This window comes from Theobroma cacao, chromosome 10, assembly GCF_053813885.1.
Source record: "Theobroma cacao isolate CCN51 chromosome 10, ASM5381388v1, whole genome shotgun sequence".
In the NCBI taxonomy this organism is placed as follows: Eukaryota; Viridiplantae; Streptophyta; class Magnoliopsida; order Malvales; family Malvaceae; genus Theobroma; species Theobroma cacao.
Window position 1 is genome coordinate 2,377,913 of NC_142648.1, and position 20,128 is coordinate 2,398,040.

The window sequence follows — 20,128 nt, forward strand, 5'->3', positions numbered from 1 at the left end:
TCAATCATCAACCATTTTAGCCCAGTTACTTAGTGACAGTGATATCTCCTGGCGGTAGCCTTTACTCCATAAGAATAAAACATAATAGAAATAGCAAGCATAAGTTATGATTATCAAAGAAATAAACTTCTTTGTGACTTGATTCTCCATGCTACCAAATGAAATCTTTAGGTCTCTCTGTGTTTAATGAGAATGTGGGATTATTGAATCGATTTCCCACAAAGTTGGAAATAAGGATTATGTTCAACTTAATAAATTCCAATAGGAAGCAGATTTCTATGACAATAACATGAGTTACTACAACTTTAGGACAAAAATTGTTCATTATGTTAAGAGAAAAATATGCTCGTATTGGTGAAAGAATCCTTTGAAATTGGGATCCTAGGCTTCAACAACCCCTTGAACTTGAGGTTTTTTCTCTTTCTTTTTCACAACCTTTTTAGCTGCTTCACCCCCATTTTCTGTCTCTATCTGTTCTATTCTTGTGAAGACTGGCTTAGGTTGAGCCATTACCTGACCACCCTTTAGGCCACCCCACTTTGTTTCACTCTGCAGTTCGGACGTCCATTTAAGTTAATAATACAACAAATTTATGCTAGTAGGCTTAAATACCTATAGAGAGAGAGACTAACCCAGTTTAAATTATTGAACTGGTCGTCAGAGTAGCCAAGCTGCGCATATATCCTCCTACATAAGCTAGGTGTGACAGGTGATAAAGCAATTGCTATAATCCTCATTGCTTCCAATATAATCACAAGATCCTGTGTCAATAAGAAAAAGGAATAAGCCTCCTAGATAAATCAAGATAACAGCCATCAAATAACATGGCATGCTGGGTCAATTTTCATTTAGACTTGCAAGTTGCTGAGGGTCAAGTCTAAGCACATGCAGTTATGATTATGATTGCTCGAGCACATCATGCAAAATACTTTATGGACAGAAAAAAGTATCTTACCTTTGCTGCAGCTTCAGAAGCAGCACCTCCTTGCTTAAAAAGAGACCATGGTTGATGCTTATCCATGTACAAATTACCAGCATTACCAATCTCTAGCACAGCTTCACAAGCAGATGATAGGGAGAGATTTTTGTAATGGATGTGAGCCTGTTCAACCTATGTAAATATAGAGAACAAGACAGCATGAGCAACTGAACAAAGTATAATTGTAAGTGGTTGAGCATAGGGCCAGCAAAGAGGGAAGAGGAAAAAGGAAGAAAAACATGTCAGGCTGACAAATAGGAAGAAAGGATAAGAAGACAACAAACTGCTACTTGACACAATTTGAACATTTTAAGTATCTCCAGAGGAGATCCTCAAGGCAACGAACTTAGCAAGTGTTGATCTTAAAATTACTACCAAGGAATAAACCAGGATCAAAGAATATTAATGTTCCTTACCATTACCAACAACAAAGTTACTAAACACTATAATCAGCCCATACTTGCATCTCAGGGCAATATGCATTAATGTTCCAAGTCAATCCACAATTGGCAATCAAAATGTATGGAAAGAAAAAAGTGTCCTTTTCTTTCAAAGATGTCAAGGTTTCGTGTTCTGTGGTATTCAAATTACTTCAATATTCTTTTCCTACATTAATAAAGTCATTCTTACTACAGGCAATCTAAATATGGTAAGAGAAGAATCCAACAGTTCTTTAAGAAGCTACTATCTACTGTTTAAATGTCAGACATATGGTACTAGATTCAAAATAGCCTTACCAGCTTCTCAACAGTGTCCTTGAAATCCTGTTCTTCAGCAGCAATAGTTGAATCAACCACCAGAGTCGATTGGCAGTTCTTCTTAAGAAGTCCAAGAGTACGGTTAAGAAGATTTCCTGCAGTAATCAAGGTCATATATGTATCTATTTGGTCGACGAGTACAAAGTAACCCAACTGATCAGCTAAAAAACCAATCATAGTAACTGGAATATACCTATTGTATTGGCAAGATGTGCATTAACAATATTAATGAAACGTTCTTCTGAATAATCCCCATCCTTTCCAAATTCTACCTCCCTCAGGAAGAAGTACCTGACTGCATCAGGCCCAAATTTATGAACCAATTCATTTGGTTCAATTGTATTCCCTAGTGACTTTCCCATCTTCATGCCATCCTATAATTTTCAAAACAAAAAGCATTGCTGCATGAAATAAAATTAGGTATATGAGAAAAAAATATGTTAAATAATTTGCTCGCTCTTTTGACTGTTTTCAGTTTCAAAGTATATAAAATTGTAATATGTATTAAAAACATCTGTCCAGGTATCTGTCCTCATTGAGAGCATACAAAAGAACCATAGACCTTTCATAACACCACCCCACCAATTTAATAACTACACCAGGGACCAAAGAATAATTTTGTTCCACATTAGCAATAATGAGGGAAGAAATTATCACTATGGGACACTTCTGGTCAAATGTTAATATGAGTGAACATGGTAATACAATACTCAAATCAGTTAACTTCCTCATTGGACAGATAATAGCCTGCAAAGCTTCAATATCTTCCTTTTCAAATCCATGTACAATTCTTTAAAGTTTAAAAGCATTCGCAGTTCAAAATTTTCCTTTTCATCTATTTCAACTCCCATACCTTGAATAAATTACTAAACTCCTATGGCCCTTGATCTTCTAAACTCAGTTTTGATTCCAACATTCCAATTTTTAGCACTACAAAGATAATGGTCTCATTGCGTCTTAATGGTTCATAGACATGTTTATGTAAGGCTATGTAAAATAACAGCGATAGAAGTGAAAAAAAAATAGCCAACGCAGACATGTCCAAGCACAGTCTAAAGCTTAGATAGTTACAACTGATGTGAAAGTTACTAGTCCAAATATTTATACAGGCATTCTATTACCTGAAGGTCTATACAACGCAGATAAAATGCACCTACTTCAAAAGCAAATAATAGGCTATGCTTCATGGTATTCAAGTACCTTTGTCAAGAATCCATGGCCAAACACCATCTTTGGGAGAGTCAATCCAGCAGACATTAGCATAGCTGGCCAGTAAACAGCATGAAAACGTAAAATATCCTACACAAAAACAAAAATAGAAACAAAGCATAAGAAAATATCGAACTCTTTACGAGTATGCGAAAGGGGAACACAATTCTTTCACCTGAGTTACATTCAACATGGTGATACTCTAGAATTTTTAATAAAATGCCTTGGCATTTAAAACGAAAGTAGAAGACAAGGAATAAAATCATAATCTACATTCATGAAATGAACAAATAAAAAAGGTAAAATGATAATTATTTCCAACAATCAATGTAGTTATTCAAGTCCAGCACAACAAATTTCTGGGAAACATCTCGGAGAATGTGACAACCAGCTTTCCACAAGGATAGAAATCAGTGAGACATTAAAGGGAAATAATAATAGGAAATTAAAATTTTGGTAGTGTTGCCACATTGATAAGTTTCATACCTTTCCAATCAAGTGCAGTGACACAGGCCAACCTGAAGAAACAGCACTTTGTAAACTAGGTTGCTCATTCTCCTCCAACAGAGCTGATAAATAGCTGTTTAAAACAAATTGTACTTTGTTAAAATCCTTCTTCAACAAAAATATTTCACAATGAGAAAACAAGAAGGCAGAATCTTTAATTAGTGTCTGTTCTCTCTTTATTTCTTTATTTTTACACAGCTGTTAAACTATTAAATATAATAGATTTCAGTTACATTTTAACAATGAAACAGAAGAGAGATCAAAACATCCTAATGGCATTCAAATCAAGAATTATAAAGCCTACTACATCTATTATAATTTCCTTCTCTATGAGAAAGAGCAGTACCCAAGGAGTGCATCAAACCAAACATATATAGTTTGCTTATTGTCATTGGGAACTGGAATACCCCAATCCACAGATGCTCTGGAAATCGAAAAATCTCTTAAGCCACTTTTGATCCAACTTTGCACCTGGAAAAAGTTCACGAGTAAGATGAGTTTTGCAAAGAAAGAACATCAATCTCTCCCAAAAAGGAAAGAGTTCTACTTTGCTTAACCTCATTCAAACGGTATGAAGGCTGAACAAAATCTGGATTTTTGGCCAAAGTTTCTTCTAATGACTTTTGGTATTTTGACAATGCAAAGAAGTAATTATCCTCTCTGCGAGGAACACATGGCTTTAGGTGTGTAGGACAACAATTATTTTCAAGCAGCTCTTTCTCATCCTGCAGAATGTAACAAAAAGCTATTAAGTAGAATAACCAAGTAAGAATTTGAAAAAAATTGCTGCATAGACACATACCAATAAACAAATACCATTAGAAAGTATGCTTTTATAGAACTGTATGAGCTCCTGAAACACTAGAAACTATCAACATAAAATTTAATGTTTTCCATTCAAAACATCTAAGAAAATCACCTTTTAATGAATTAATCCGTACCAAAATTTATGAACACAACAGTTGCTATAAGTAGATGGATATGCAATGTCAACCTTATACTCCTCACAATTGACACAGTACAGTCCCTCATAGTCATCCCGGTAAATGTCATCATTGGCAAGAACTCTAGAATAAAATTCCTTGACAATAGCTTCATGTTTTGGCTCAGTTGTGCGAATGAACTTGTCGTAAGCTATATTTAACTGTAATCAGGAAAATATTAGCAGTCATTAGGACATTTAAGACCTCAATTACTTGGATTAAAGATAAAAACATTCAAAAACTCAATTGCTCAGAACAAAAGTAACATCCTAAGGTGGAAAAAGAAAAGAATTACATCTTTCCACAGCATTTTGTAAGCTTGAGATATAACATCACAATGCTCACTTGGGCTGGAGCCTTGAGCGGCTGCTGCTGTAGCTATCTTCTCCCCATGCTCATCTGTGCCAGTAACAAATATGACTCGTTTTCCCAAAAGCCGCTGCCACAAATATAAGAACACAAGAAAAGAAAAGAAATGAAAATGGATCTGTGCAAAAGCAAAAGCACATGGTAAAATGTAAAATCATGATTGATTAATAATGAATAACTAAGTAAAAATGCATTTCCAATTCTGACATACTTGTTCTCCGTAAAAGTAAAATCATACATTAGTTCAACGTACTTAAAAACAATACACTTCTATTCATTAACATGTTATGAAAATGTTGGAATCAGAAAGCAAGTAGAAAACAACAATCAGACTCAGTCTAAATTTTCTTCATGTAACCTACTAAGCATAATTAACAATTCCAATATCAAAATTTTAAAAATAGAACTAACTTTATTCACAAAGAAACACAGTTTGATGTCTCAGTTGATATAGCAATCCAAACTTGTCATTGTAAAAAAAAGTCATGGTAGCCTTCATATAATTTCTAAGCCACAACTACACTTCTAAATCCAAAATCAGCCCCTAACCTAAACTTCTCAAAAGCTCATCAACAGAAAAAAAAATCATAAAAAAAAAAACCCATTAAAAATAAGAAACCAGTTAACAATACCTGAAACCTGGCAATGGCATCAGCAGCAATAGTGGTGTAAGCACTACCCATATGAGGAGGGGCATTAACATAATAAAGAGGAGTTGTAACAACATAAGGCTCAGCCTTTGCTCCAGTTTGAAACTTACTATTATTGCTTGAACAAGTGCAAAGCATTGATCTTTTTGAAAAAATGAAGTGACTTTGAGGAAGAAAAAACCGATTTTTGAAATGGGTAGTTTTGAAATTGAAAAAGGATAATGGTTTTAATGAACTAAAAAGGCCGCTTTGTATTGAACTGCTCAAGTTCATCATTGCTGCTGCCATTTTCTTCTTCAAAAGTTGAAAGTAAAACAAAAAAAAAATTATATAAATATAATTTTAATATAAATTAAGCAATGAATGGACTGACTTGCTCTGTTTTCACAAGGAAAAAGATTTGAATAATTTTTGATTCGGCTGAAGGGTAGAGAGCTTTGGAGAGGGAATCAGATAAGGGGAGGAAGAAGACGCAGTAGAGAATTGAATGGATTCAGTTTCAGTCATTCGGTTTTTAATTGGGCTTAACGGATTTTCTCTTTACTTCTTTGGGCCATTGTTGGGCTCAGTTTGGTTAAACTTTGGGTTTGGTTTGGACAGGCTCGTTAAGTCTACGTGGCACCGAAGGTCCCAAAGCCCGCCAGCCAAGAGCCCGACCACGCACAAAATTCCAGAAAAACAAAACCAGGATCCGCACCTCACCTAAGTAAACAATACGAACCGTCGATCTTCACTTCATCAACGTTTCGAAATCACCGAAATCAAGCACACGGATCACCATTGTAAACCGTCGATTACATTTCAAAATCTGACGGTTACTAATCATCCCGCTCAAATTCAAACCCCCAAATTTCCCTCTTATAAGACCTCAAGCGTCTCTCCCCCAAAACCACACAGTCAAAACTCAAATTCAGAAAACAAGCTAATTCACAAGTCTCAAGAATGTCAGGCCGTGGAAAGGGTGGCAAAGGGCTAGGCAAGGGAGGAGCCAAACGACACCGTAAGGTGCTCCGAGATAACATCCAAGGGATCACGAAGCCAGCTATCCGACGTCTGGCGAGGAGAGGCGGAGTTAAGAGGATCAGCGGCTTGATTTATGAGGAGACGCGAGGTGTTTTGAAGATCTTTTTGGAGAACGTGATCCGCGACGCCGTTACTTACACGGAACATGCTCGGAGAAAGACCGTCACCGCCATGGATGTTGTTTACGCCCTTAAGAGACAGGGGAGGACTCTCTATGGTTTCGGCGGTTGAAGTTTTTAGGGTTTTTTTTAATGGTTTTTATCTGATGGTTTCTTGATTTGGAAGGGATGTGAATACTGATGGAAAAATGTTATGAGATTATGAATGAAATTTTAAGCATTTAATCAATCCTTTTGTTTCTTGATTTAAAGAAATTTTTTTGTTTTTTGTTTTTGTTTTTACTAGGATTTGGCACACTCATTGCATGAACAAAAAAGAAAAAAAATTAATATTGTTTTTATGAAAGGTAATTTTTTGTCATGAATTTATATTTTTACTTTTAAAGATATATTTATTTTGATATGAGATTTATGATATTATCATATGCATGTGAAAAAAAATGTATATAAAATTGAAAAGATATAATTAGTTTTAAATTTGTAAATATATTTTTATTTTTATGTAATTTTACTATCAATTAAAATGAATAAAAGATAAATTTTTAAGATAAATTTTATGTTAATTATTTATATATTTTAATAAATAGGAAAATATTAAAAATAAATATTTGAATGTTTATTATGTTACGGTTTAAGAATTTAGATTAGATTAGATAATTAAGATAAATCAAACAGCTTTATATATATAATTGTAATTTAATTTAAACTTTAAGATTTAATTATGTATATCTAAATTTGAATATAGATTAAATTGAATTAAAATTAAAATTTAATTTATCCAAATCAAATATTTAAGTATTATTCTTATCTTATAAATTTTTTAGATAAGGAGATATTAATTTTTTATTTTATTTATAATTTGTAAGTATATATTTAAATAAGATTTTTTATTTTTTAAATACTTTTTTTCATAACTATTTTTTCAAATTATATTTTATAACAGAAAAAAGTTTTTACTTTATTAAGTATTAGATTTTATTCAAAAAATTTACCTTGCCGACAAGGTAGTTGAGGATGTTGTAATAAATTTTGAATTTATGTCACGTTAAAATTAAATTAAGGACGTCAATTTCTTAATGACTTTGATTTAGCTTCTAACAGCCAATGACAAGACTGAAGACGTGGTAGCCGAGTGCTACTCATTTAGACTTAAAACAGCAATGCAATTTGGTCAAAAAATACTGCCTTAATACATTGAAAAACACCCTAAAAGTTAAATAACGCAGCCAAACACTGCTTAAAACCACATGATTTCACAAATATAGCATAATCAATTTTAATCTCCACATGCAATTATTGGGGGAATTTTCCCTTTTTCTTTTTTTTTTTTTAAATATCGACTTGCGATCTCAATCAGCAATTAAAAAAATAATTTAATTATATATAATATATTATTACTTTATTTTTTAAGAAAAATATTTTCGAAAACGACAACGGCTTGCCGGCTGCTTTATGTTTTTATTGGGTACGGAAGGAGAGAGTAAAGCGTTGACGTCGTTGTCAACTAGTGACATTATTTTGATCCGACGGCTGGGATTTGTTCTTTTATGCAAAGCTTGAGTTGTGATTTAATTTATGTGGTTATTTTATTTTATTATTATTTTTGTGTCGTTGCTTCTGGCATAGCCCAAAAAGGGACAAATTAAAAATTATTGTTCATGAAAAGGATTTTTTTGTCATTTTAGTGAGCCAAATCCAATTATTTCTTTTCCTTCATTTGTCTAAACGTCCTTAATTGAATGCTCACTTTTTATAATTAAATTGTTTTTTTATTATTTAAATTTAATCATGAAATTCATATTTTATGATTTAATTGAACATATTCAAACATTTTTTAAATTTTTTTGAATAATTTGAAAATTTTTTAAAATATTATGTTATTAAATTAATATTCATAAAACAACTATTAAAAATTACGAACTCAGACTGCATAATATTAATTGAATAAATTTTACTTACGTTTTGTAATTTCAACTTATTTCCTATGGTATCTTGTTTTTTTATAATACTCTATCAAACAAGCATTTCATTATTTTTTAAAATGAGCCATGGTTATTATTTCCGTTCATAAGTATAAAATATATTCAAAATTAATTAAAATTGAATAAAGAAGATAAATGTAATTAAATATGTATATATTGTTCTTATCAATATTGTTAAATAAATTAATAGAAAAACAATTTAATTTGCAACTAACTATATATCTTATCGCATTGGCCACTAAAATCCAGTGGAGATATCCCTGCACTTACACCAGCCACAAATGGCTTCGTAAAATTACGAAAACGCCCTTCACCCAACATGAACAGTTCGTGTTACCACGTCACTATCTGACGTGGACATAACCAGAAATGGGTCCCACCTAAAATGGACAACTTAAAAACCCATCCTTCCGCCTCCATCGCGCTTCCATTTCCACAGAACAAAGGAAATGCCAAACCTCACCGCCGTACCACCCCACTACTCTCAACCTCACCTTGCTCCGGCGACAGCCTCTTAGAAAAGAAAATTCCTAAATATACCCTTTTAACGACCAACCCCGAAACACCTGGGCACATTCCGGTAATGGGCATTCCGAGCGACGACGTCGTTTTAATCCAATTACCCAAAGGTCCATCCGAGCCCACCGTCGTCACCGTTAATTGCCCCGACAAGCCCGGCCTCGGCTGCGACCTTTGCCGTATCATTCTTGAGTTCGGGCTTTCAATTGCCCGAGCAGGTATCCCTTTTTTTCATATTAATTTATGAATTAAATGCGCGCCAAATAATACTATAAAAAAAAGATTGAATGTTTCTTTATTTCGATTATTATTAGATTTTTCGACGGACGGAAGATGGTGTTATATAGTATTTTGGTTGGTTCCGAATGTTTCAAATTCGTCGAGAATTGATTGGGAAAGCTTGAAAAATCGGTTGGTTTCGATTTGTCCTTCGTGTTTGCTGCCCTTTTATTACTTTAATCAGCAAGGAGGAGATGGAAATGGAAATCAAAATTCAACTCTTTCTTCTTCGGTTTATTTGTTGAAACTTTGTTGCTTGGACCGCAAGGGATTACTTAACGGTTAGCTAACAATACCCTTTAAATTTCTGCGGTGTTTTGATTGTTTCTTTTACTATATGAGTTAGTAGATAAATTATGGGATTTTGGGTTTTTTTTTTTTTTATGTAGATGTTACGAAAATATTGTCGGAGCTTGAGTTTACAATTCAAAAGGTGAAGGTTATGACAACGCCGGATGGAAGAGTTGTGGACTTGTTTTATATCACGGATGGAATGTGAGTATTTATGTTATAAAGAAATTTTTAGTTGAGTGAATATGGTATGCAATTTCTTTTGATTTCATATAACATCTTTTCAACTCGGTTCTGTCTTGGGGGTGTACCATTTTGTTTAGTGTTTCAATTCTATAAGTATTTGAGTTCATTGTTTATATGTTAGTTTTGAGATAATGCCATTATGATGGCTCATTGATACGGTTATCTTTATTGTTGTTGCTTTCTTTCTTGGAACTTTGTGAAGTTCGGTTTCTAGAATGCTGGATTTTGGTGGACAAACTATTGTAGTGTATTAAATTTGTAGCCAGAGATGAGAAGAATAACCAATAGATATGGCTTTGATTGGAAGAGGAAGTTTTGATGTCTGTATCCTGTTGATTTTTATATTTTTGTACCTTTTTTTCTCTCCGGAGCTAGGGCTATTTAACCAGGTTGGAATTTTTGTTTGCTGTTGGTAATGCATAATTGGCAGTAACTCGTAACGTCTGGCACTGTCTCATTTTAGGGAACTTTTGCATACAAAACAGAGGCGAGATGACACCACTGCGCATCTGATTACTGTTTTGGGGAAGTATTGTATCAGCTGTGAACTTCAGTTGGCAGGGCCAGAATATGAGAGTATGAAGGCATTCTCTTCTCTCCCTCCTGCTGTTGCAGAGGAGTTATTTAGCTATGAGTTAGCAGACAAGGAAGCTACCTCAAAGGAACTCAAGGCAGACCTGATGGCACTGAAGAAGGCCACTGTTACTATAGATAATCAGTTGAGCCCTGTTCATACATTGCTTCAAATCCAATGTGTTGATCAAAAAGGACTCTTTTATGACATTTTGAGGACTTCAAAAGACTGTGATATTCAGGTACTTGTCATGAGATTCATGTTATTGAATTCCTGTTGATTGTTGTTTTTAGTAGGCTTCTTTGTAGTGATTTTTAATCATGAACAGTATACAGCTTCATGTTGTAAGGTGCGTGATATATATGTAATCAAATTAGTATTTATCACATCTACTTTTTGACTGTCCTTTGCTATCATTGCTCTTTGATGTCTGGGAAGCAGTGAAAATAGGGTGCTTTTATTCTCTAAATTTGCTGGGACTGGACCACTTGTATTTTTTTTTTAATTTTTAATTTTTTGAAAATGTTGCTTTAATACATATTTTTGGTTTTATTGGCTGGCAGTGCTTGCATTTAGTAGTTTACAATATGTGGTTGTCGTTGTTTCTCATTTAGATCGCTTATGGTAGATTCTCTTCAAGTCTGAGAGGCTACCGTAATATGGATCTCTTTATTCGGCAAGCAGATGGGAAAAAGATCGTGGATCCCAAGCATCAGACTGCTTTATGTTCTCGTTTAAAGGAGGAGATGCTTCACCCATTTCGACTGCTTATTGTCAACCGTGGCCCTGATACTGAACTATTGGTTGCTAACCCTGTTGAGTTATCTGGAAAGGGAAGGCCTCGAGTTTTCCATGATGTCACATTGGCTCTTAAAATGCTTGGGATATGCATTTTCTCGGTAAGATTTACATGGGAATTTCTTATTTGTGTTTCAGCTTTCCCTTTTCTCACGAAATCTGAATATATTTTTGCATTTGTGAATGAGTCTTCTTTGCTGTTGCCATTGATAGGCTGAAATTGGAAGGCATTCGACCTCAGATCGCCAATGGGAAGTCTATAGATTTCTTTTGGATGACAGCTGTGAATTTTCATTAGCAAGCAGCCAAGCTAGAAATCGGATTGTGGACAGAGTAAGAAGAATATTGATGGGCTGGTAAGCTGATCTATATGTTGATGGTGAGCAATTGTTTTGCTCTTGTGGGTGTACCTTGCTGTATTTAGAAACACAAGAATCATCTTGGCTGCATCATACAACTCCTCCTTGGCCCCAATTTGATGTCTATGCTACCAGTGTGTCCCAATCAAACAGTCCAGAAGCAAGGACCAGGACACTGCTTTGAGTTCTGAAGATTGCATTGTAAGCTATTGGCAGCATCTTTGCCATTTCTGGCTCTTAAAGTTTTAACTGTAGTATTATCCTCTTTTCATGTATACATAACTTGTGCTTTTAGTCGAAATTCTAGACCATGGCATGCCTTGATGAAGATGAGGACTAAATTTTCAGCAAAGTAATTGAGATTGTATTGTAAAAATATTGAGAATGGGAAGGAAGGAAGCATTTTCCTTTATACATGGCGCTTATGAATGCATGGTAGGAATGAGGAGTGACCATTCATTCTCTCTGTTCTGATTTGAGTTTCCTTTCCCTATAAAAATGCATACGATTTACATGTGAAATCTTTTAGTGTTTGGTACTAAGGAAGCTTATATTTACTTTGATCACATCCTTTCATTCTAATTTTACCAATCTCATGGATGAACAACAATTATCACATTTGGTGCTCCATTCATGATTTTATATCACATGAATGGTAAATCTATATAATCGTTTAAGTTATTTATAGTATTAATATTTAAGATCTTTGACTGATGGTATAAGATTAGATATATGACGGAAAATTATAAAAGAGGTAGCAAGTGGGTTGGACATGTAACATAATAAGTAATATGTTTCTAATGTTAGGATTTAAGATTCTCAATGGATGGCACGGGGTTGGAACGACGACAATGCAACCCTCTTAGAAACAGTATTAATAATGTTTTGATAACATTAACAATATGAGGGTCCATAGCTCAGTGGTAGAGCATTTGACTGCAGATCAAGAGGTCACCGGTTCGAACCCGGTTGGGCCCTTCAAATTTAATCCCTTTTACAATTAAACAATAAAAATACAATACCACTACTCTCCCTTCCCCTTTCCCTCTGGATTTTTTCCTTTTGGTTTTACATTACAAAGGAACGGCTTTGGATTCATGTTGGAGATTGGGAGATTCATTTACCTTTGGTGTTGAGACCAACCCTCGGCCAACTTCAACACCCAAAGTTGAAATCCCTCCCACATTTCCTTAACTGTAATTTCCATCAGTTCGCCATTTCCAGTTTTAAGCTTCTATGGCTTTGAAGTTCAATAGATGCTCTTTTAAGAAAGATGAAGAAGAAAGCAAACAAGGCAACAAAATCGGTTCTTGTATTGGGCAGTCACCCAATGCAATGATTAGTGACAAAAAGTATACAGTGTAAGATACAAAAATTACACCATCTTGTGGTTTAAAAGAAACTATATCTCACGTGCACTTGGCAGCCATATGATTCCCATTGATCTAATAACTGAGAATGAAAGACTTGAGTTAAAAACCATGAACTTAGCTATCTATCAATGGAACTTAACAAAAACATAATGAAATTAGGAGTGGAGATCGAAAGCTGCTTCAATAGAATAACGCCTCCTATTTCCTTAACCACAACCTTTTGTCTCAAAAATGGACACGGATTGCCTTCAGCAGCCCGTGTGTATAAGACAATTTATGCCTGTAGATACACAATAGCGAAAAATCAAACATAAGTTTTGGTGACATTTGAATCATGGCATGGATTCAGATGCTATAATTTAAAAGCACTAAGCATGTACAAAGAGCTAAATCATTGCACAGATTTTTTGTTTATGTATGCCTGTGGAGAAGGGCATTCATGTTTTGCAAGAGAGAATCCAGAAAGAACAGATGTGTGAATCCCAAACTCAGTTAACAAGGCTTTAACATTGATGTATTGCATATGAATAGCTATGAAACCCTAATATCAAGCCACGTGCAAAACACAAGTGCCATTGAATATCAGAAAGTTAAAATATGTGTAAATTATCAGGAAGTTACTTGGTGCGCTAGCTCTCTGATTTTTTTGACTTACTCTATGCTCATTTAATCTTGATGTCAAAACTCAAAAATATCTACGGAACATCAAACAATATAAGATATAGTTCAATAATGCAGAAGTTTGAAACTGTAAGGGTGGTTATTGGCAAGAAATGAGCTAACCTGTCAAGGAGATAGGAATACTCTACAACGCCACGAAAAAGCATCTGAATCCTGCAGTTCAGCTTTTACTTTCTGTACATAACGCTCCAAAGTATGTGCACGCTCATCTATGCTATCATTAGACATTGTATCTTCAGCTAGTCTGACTGCTGCCATGTGAGATAGTTGAAAGTTCTCCCCCACATGTTGCAACTTCCGTGCAGTTTCTTCCTTGCCAAGCATTACAAGGGAAACCAACAAGGACTTGAGTTCACTCTTTGCTCCAGCTGTTAGAGACATGCCTTTCAAATGTTCTACGAGAGCCATCTCCTCACCAGGGCTACAATGTCAAGAAATGTTCTCAGAAAATTATGTCACCATAGATATAGCAAGGAAGAAAGAAGAGAGATCCTAACACTTTGAATAACCACATACCTGCCAGGGCGAATTTTTCCTCTGCTTCGTTGACGTCTTGCATCTCTAGCCTTGCTAGCCACAGTTGAGCTGGTGGAAGCAGCAGAGCTTTTTCTTGTCCTGTTCATGCAAGAAGGAAGCAACACATTCAGACGAGAACAAGACTCAAAAAAAGGCCATCTGTATATACCATTGAAATCAGAAAACAGGCTCTGAGCTCCACCTTATTAATCATGCAACTTGTAGCACATTGAGAAGATATTTATAGTGTAGTGACATGCAAATGTATTCAGGCTATGATTAAAGTTAAGAAATACCCATATATGTTTCTCTTGGATCTCCAAAGAAGTGATAGTTTGCCAGAAAAGTTTGAGGATGCTCATAGAATAAACATAAACAAAGAAAAAAGAAATTGTAAATTGATAAAACATAATCAGTTGAGAAGGAAGTGATAATATTTGCTTAAATGCTAATATTTAGAAAAATAAAAATTCAAAAAGCACACAAAAAGTTGTCCTTTAGGTAGCTCTTTACAATTGAGAACAATGATACTTGTTATGAACTAAACAGAATTCAGTCATTAAATGATGGATTAAGGTTAAAGTTTCAATCAAATAAGGTTCTTCATTTATCTAGAAAGTAGAAAAAGAAAAAATCAACGAATAACAAGAATAAGTAAGCAACAAGGTATTGATGCACATGCATAAGTAAATATGACATGTTCTATAAACAGTAATGCCATGGATAAAATATAACCAAGAGATATGGTGAACCACAACAAGCTATAGAGCAACGCATATGACACTAAATATGCAGAACACATACCCTGTGGTGTAGACACTCATTCCACTGAATGTACTACTAGCTTCGGAAGCAGTATCATCATCAATATCATTTATCGACCTTTCTTCTGCCTGGAGCTTCGCTGCAAGCAACAATCTCCTTTGTCGAACAGCTAAATAGCGAGCCAAATATTTCCCCACTTTCTCCAACCCTTCCTTATATTCATCAATTAGGCTGCTTGCACAATCCAATGACGCATTTTTCACTTCAGAAACTAAATCCTCTCTCCTATGCAAAAAAGCAACCCTCAAAGCCTCCTCCCAGTCCCTAGCACTGATTAGCAAGTTGATCCCAACACTAATATCTCCACAATACTCCAAAGCAATTTTGCCAGCTTCTCCTGGTTTACCAAGGGCTTGGAGTTGTTCACAAAGCTCATGAGCCAGTTGCATTACTTCATCTTTTTCCAGCTTTATAAGCCCAGCAACTGTCAGCACACCACTCCAATTACCGCATTCACGATATGCCTTCAAAGCTTTTGGCAAACTGGAGCAACACAAATAAGTTGCAGCAGCATCTTCAAAGCATTTTTCATCACTAAGATGATCACCCCAAGCCTCAAGGACTTGCCCTCTCTTTATAGGATCAGTTATCAGCTGAAGTCCTAGAGGAAAAAGTTGAGGATTCTTCTTCACAAGGTTCATGCAATCAGCAAAATGGGCATCACCTGCAGATACAATGTGTCTGAGAGCTTTCTCAAACCTGCGCAGCCTAAGGTCAATGTTATAGCGCATCAAGAGAACTGGCAGACGATCCAATTCTTGGAGAAAGGGAAGAAATTCCTTAGGGTCCCGCTGGGAGTTCAGTGCCACAATAGCTGCAAGGTTCAAATCGTAAAGGCCTAAAGCAGCTTCAAAGACAGCATCTGAAACTGATAACCACAGGAGATGTTTCAGAGCTTCTTCAGAAGATGGGCAATTCATTCGTCTTGGGTCATCAGAATCTAATAGCTCCATCTCTCGGATAACTTTTACCCTCTCCAAAGCCTCTTCAAGAGCAGGGGGATCACTACGAGCCAGAGTGGTCAAAATACAGAGCTCCCTTGCAGGGCTTTCTGGTACTTGTTGCCCAAGAGCCCTCCTTATGGCCAGAAGGACTGATGACACCTTGTTAGTAGCATCTAAACTAGCATCAGAACCCTTCAAATCATTGGCTTGTAAATCCTTTTGCTCCTTGCAGTAAGGTAGAGAGAAAAACTTTTTGTAAAGTGTCTCTGTCATCTTTTCAGTTTTAATGGCACAGACAAACTCAGTTATGTAACTCAAATTGTTGACCTGCCTGACAAACTCTGAAGCTGATTGAAGAAACGCTTGCAACCCACAATAGTCAACAATCACATTAAAATCAATCCTGTGTCGCCTCACGATAAGAAGTGCATCCTTAAAGCGTTTTTGGTTCAAAGCATTGACAATTGAAGCTAGCACCAATTTTCTTGGATAGATGCATTCCAGATTTCCACGATTTGTTTGCAATATGACAGCGGCTTCATCTCCATGCAGGACACCAACAACTTTGGCCCCTTTTTCCCATATATTTATATAGTTAATATTTTCCTCTTCTTTTCGTTTGCTACCAATATGTACAAAATTCTCATATGTTAATTCCAGTTTTCCATGCAATATATCACTGATGTCAACAATAAAAAGCAAATCTTGTTTTGTTGCAAGAATCAAATGTGTGATCACATTGTCAGCTAAATTCGAGTAAAATGAAAAACTGCTGCAGTTGCTGCATAGTATTCTCCTACCGACATGCAGCCTACCCATATCATCAAGACCAAAAAGCAAGTGCTGCGGTTGTTCACTGACACCAACCAGAACCACATTCATCCAGGGGCAAGATGAAGAAAAACTTATCTCATCATGTTTCAAATCTCTTCTGGTAATTCCCAACTTTGATGTATATTCAAAAACTTCTCCGCCATCAAACTGAACAAAAGCTGCACATCTTTTAGCAGGATTAGGAACAATCCCCATTACAAGTCCTTCCAACAAATTTTGATAGGAAACTTTTGCATGCCAGCCAGAGCATGTCAGTAAACCTGGCAAGTTATCCTCATAACAAGCAAGCTCAATTTCCTGTAAATAGAAACCACAAAGCCTATCCTCACTTGAAGGGGTTTGGAAAGAACAATTGCTGTGATCAAATCCATAATGAGAAACAGCTAGAAGCATGTGTGAATCCAGCCATATAAGATGTACAAAGGATCCCAAGGATGTTGCAGATACACATGGTTCTACGCTAAATTCTTTGCCCTCTAGTTCTTCCCAAGTATCAGGTGCAGGAAGCTCTGCAACACACAGACAGCCATTTGATAACAATGCAGCCAAACAATTCTTACCTTTCGTGGAATAAAAAGCCATTTCCCGAACAGCACTTGGAAAATTAAGGCTAAATAGATACATAGGAGGTGGCAATAAGGACAAAGAAAGGGGGGTCACAAGTATCTTGGAGTCATCAATTACCAAAGCTGTTGAGTCTCCAATGACAGCTGCGACCCAGATGAATTTGTAAACTGTGACCTGCCCACCAAGAGTCCAAGAGATTAATTGCTGTGGCTTTGTCAGATCCCACATGAACCTAACTCCATCTTTCCTCAAGTATTTGATTTCTTGCTTTAGATACCAATGATTGTTACAGAAAAACCAGATCTTAACAGAATCATAATTTCCAGATCTGACAATGGCTGCAAGAAGATCAGAACTGCAATTCCACTTCAGAAGTTCTACGGTTGCATCAACTGGTTCATTAATGCAAAACGAGCTTCTTTCTAACCCATTCCTTTCATAGAAAACTATTGATGGGCCAGCTTCTGGCTTCCTGTCACAGACAGCTGCAATTTTTGCTCCACTAGGCATCCATTCCAGAATAGCTCCCATTAATTCCTTTGGTTCTGAGGAAGCATGTAATGCTCCAGTATCCCGTTCCCAGACCTTAAGCCTCTTTTTCAAAGAAGAATTTGGCATCTCGCTCAGAGTGGCAAAGTACTTCCCATCACCTCTCCAAGAAATGGGGCTTCCCAAAACATCTCTGGACAAAAAATCCAGTTCACCTGAAGCCAGGAGCCAGTTAATAAATTACCAATATAATAGAGAACAGAAGTAAGTTACATAACTGAAAAATTGGTTATTTTCCTTATCCCACATTAGCATGATAGTGAAAAATACAGAAAAAATTAATTGCAGGCAGAAAAAGCAGTAAAAAAAAAAATCGGAGAATAATGGAGAAAAGTCCTTACGTACGTCAACTCCTTCAGGATGGTCCTCCAATGCAGTCTCATACAACAAATCCCAATCATGAGTCATCACCAGTAATTGCCCTAAACCAGTAGTCACACCAAGAAGATCTCCATCTGGACTGGGTGAGATGCACTTGACTCCACCCTCCACCTGACCGACAACTTCTGTTTCCTTCCCATCTACGTTATGCAGCAGCAAAAGCCCACTAGAAGTACCCACTATCAATGCTTCTTTCTCCATAAGATAATCAAAAGAAGTAATGACATCCTCAGGCTCCAAACCCAAGGGATCGATTTCTGCTTGCAAAGGACCTTTAGTCCATGCCCTTTCTTTCTGAAACATTTAAAGACTCGTGTCAGCAACTATAAATTCTACAAAATGCTGCATTGAAAAGGCCAAAAATTTCTACAAACGATATATAAAAGTTGCATACTTAACAATCCCATTTAAATTTACACCAATTGTATGTAACTCATCAAAAAAAAATTATAAAAAAAAAAAAACAAGGAGAAGAGGAGAGCGGCATACTTGGAAAGAAGAAAGATGGAGGGTGTAAATGAGATTATCCGAAGAAGCAAAGAAGAAGCGATTTCTCTCGATATCATATGCAGCGAACAGTAATACTTCGCCTTCTGATTGTAACTCCAGATTCGAAGTAATCTCTGAGTAAAGCTTCAGGTTTTTCATTTTTTTCGTTTCTCAAGTAACGGAAGACCCTAGCGGAAAATCGAAGCCAAAATAAGGGTTTTGATGGGGCTTAAGCCTTGCGAAAGGAGGCTTTTTTTGCTCTCACTTCTGAAAAAGGACGGAGCTTTCATTTCACTATTGCCAAACCTAGTTAGAGAAACAAAAACTTCTTATTTTTTACTAATTTGCCCCTATGTTTTTTCTTTCTCTCAATATTTTCCTTCTAACTTTTTTTTTCCTTTTTGTGAATAATTAGAATTCTAACCAATGATTTTTTCTTTTTTTTAATAAATTCTAGCTAATGACAGAAATAATTAATAATTTAGAATGAATTGTTTTTCTCCTTCTATAAATTATAATTGCAAATTTAATCATAATCATGTGCATAAATAATATAAATTTTTATTGTTTACTTGTACTATTTTCGAATTCATACCATTCAAAATATTATATTTTTAAACCCTTTTATCTTTCATTTTTTTTTTTTTATAAAAACTTACTATGAATAATATAGATTTTGAAGTAAATTTTAAACTTTATTCATTCTATTTCCAAATTCATACTACTCAAACTATTATATTTTCAAATTCTGTCCTTTAGTTTTTCAAAAAACCTTACCGTCAATAATATAAATTTCAAAATAAATTTTGTTTCGAACTTTTTTTATCTTTTACTTTGTTAAGAGTTAACAGCTTGACAATACGATGAAAAGCTTTCTAATCTTCTCAAAACTGGTGAAATCAAGTTGTAATTATCTTTATAATAACCCTTTAACCACTTCTAATGTAAAATTTAAAATTCGGCAGTCGGCCTTTCCAACGTCTCATTTTTCTTCTTCCAGATTGGGTTAGATTTCAGTTATCTCCACAAGTATTAATAACTTAGAATTTGACCAGTTGCACACCTGAAAAGAAATTGGTATAAAGCTGTGTACGTGGGTTGAGTCCTCCGAGTTGGAAAATGAGCATTCACCATTCCACTAAACCGGCTCTTTTACCTGCAGAAATATACCCCAAAATCCAAACCTATGGATGCTTTGCATTTTCTTCCCTGCTCAAACTCTAAACAAGCATATTTCATAGATTTTATGCCTTCTTCTCAGTACCATAACGCAGTCGAGAGTCCCTATTTGTTGTCAAAACCTTCAAGAAAACATCAACAGGTA

At 35.4% G+C, this 20,128-nt stretch overlaps 4 protein-coding genes and 1 non-coding gene across 7 annotated transcripts; 3 read left to right on the top strand and 2 right to left on the bottom strand.

Moving 5' to 3' along the window:
- Positions 1 to 104: 104 nt before the first annotated feature.
- OVA1 (methionyl-tRNA synthetase / methionine-tRNA ligase / MetRS (cpMetRS)) lies at positions 105 to 5,941 on the bottom strand. Its single transcript, XM_007009322.3, has 12 exons — positions 5,438 to 5,941; positions 4,732 to 4,875; positions 4,448 to 4,597; positions 4,011 to 4,178; positions 3,800 to 3,924; positions 3,433 to 3,526; positions 2,938 to 3,036; positions 1,931 to 2,111; positions 1,717 to 1,832; positions 956 to 1,111; positions 633 to 761; positions 105 to 549 (listed from the first exon to the last, which is right to left on the bottom strand). Exons 1-12 carry the CDS (start codon positions 5,741 to 5,743, stop codon positions 382 to 384), a joined length of 1,836 nt encoding a protein of 611 aa, XP_007009384.3. The 5' UTR covers positions 5,744 to 5,941; the 3' UTR covers positions 105 to 381.
- Positions 5,942 to 6,333: 392 nt separating this feature from the next.
- LOC18586132 (histone H4) lies at positions 6,334 to 6,826 on the top strand. The gene has a single exon (XM_007009323.3). It carries the CDS (start codon positions 6,398 to 6,400, stop codon positions 6,707 to 6,709), a length of 312 nt encoding a protein of 103 aa, XP_007009385.1. The 5' UTR covers positions 6,334 to 6,397; the 3' UTR covers positions 6,710 to 6,826.
- A 2,170-nt stretch (positions 6,827 to 8,996) lies between these two features.
- ACR9 (ACT domain-containing protein) lies at positions 8,997 to 12,166 on the top strand. The gene is made up of 6 exons (XM_007009324.3): positions 8,997 to 9,316; positions 9,413 to 9,658; positions 9,767 to 9,872; positions 10,378 to 10,729; positions 11,103 to 11,387; positions 11,500 to 12,166. Exons 1-6 carry the CDS (start codon positions 9,163 to 9,165, stop codon positions 11,644 to 11,646), a joined length of 1,290 nt encoding a protein of 429 aa, XP_007009386.3. The 5' UTR covers positions 8,997 to 9,162; the 3' UTR covers positions 11,647 to 12,166.
- Positions 12,167 to 12,551: 385 nt separating this feature from the next.
- TRNAC-GCA (transfer RNA cysteine (anticodon GCA)) lies at positions 12,552 to 12,623 on the top strand. The gene has a single exon. It is a non-coding gene; the product is annotated as a tRNA-Cys (tRNA).
- Positions 12,624 to 12,941: 318 nt separating this feature from the next.
- Positions 12,942 to 20,080, bottom strand: ABO1 (IKI3 family protein). 3 transcript variants are annotated; one of them, XM_088810444.1, is made up of 7 exons: positions 19,868 to 20,080; positions 18,805 to 18,992; positions 18,276 to 18,609; positions 15,020 to 18,089; positions 14,216 to 14,314; positions 13,802 to 14,120; positions 12,942 to 13,298 (listed from the first exon to the last, which is right to left on the bottom strand). In XM_088810444.1, the coding sequence occupies exons 2-6, from the start codon at positions 18,961 to 18,963 to the stop codon at positions 13,805 to 13,807; spliced, it is 3,978 nt and encodes a 1,325-aa protein (XP_088666570.1). In that variant the 5' UTR covers positions 18,964 to 18,992; positions 19,868 to 20,080; the 3' UTR covers positions 12,942 to 13,298; positions 13,802 to 13,804. The 3 variants fall into 3 exon arrangements, with proteins under 3 accessions (XP_088666570.1, XP_017984678.2, XP_088666571.1); XM_018129189.2 differs by having other exon boundaries at positions 18,805 to 19,071; XM_088810445.1 differs by lacking the exons at positions 18,805 to 18,992; positions 19,868 to 20,080 and having other exon boundaries at positions 18,280 to 18,420.
- Between the last annotated feature and the right edge of the window lie 48 nt (positions 20,081 to 20,128).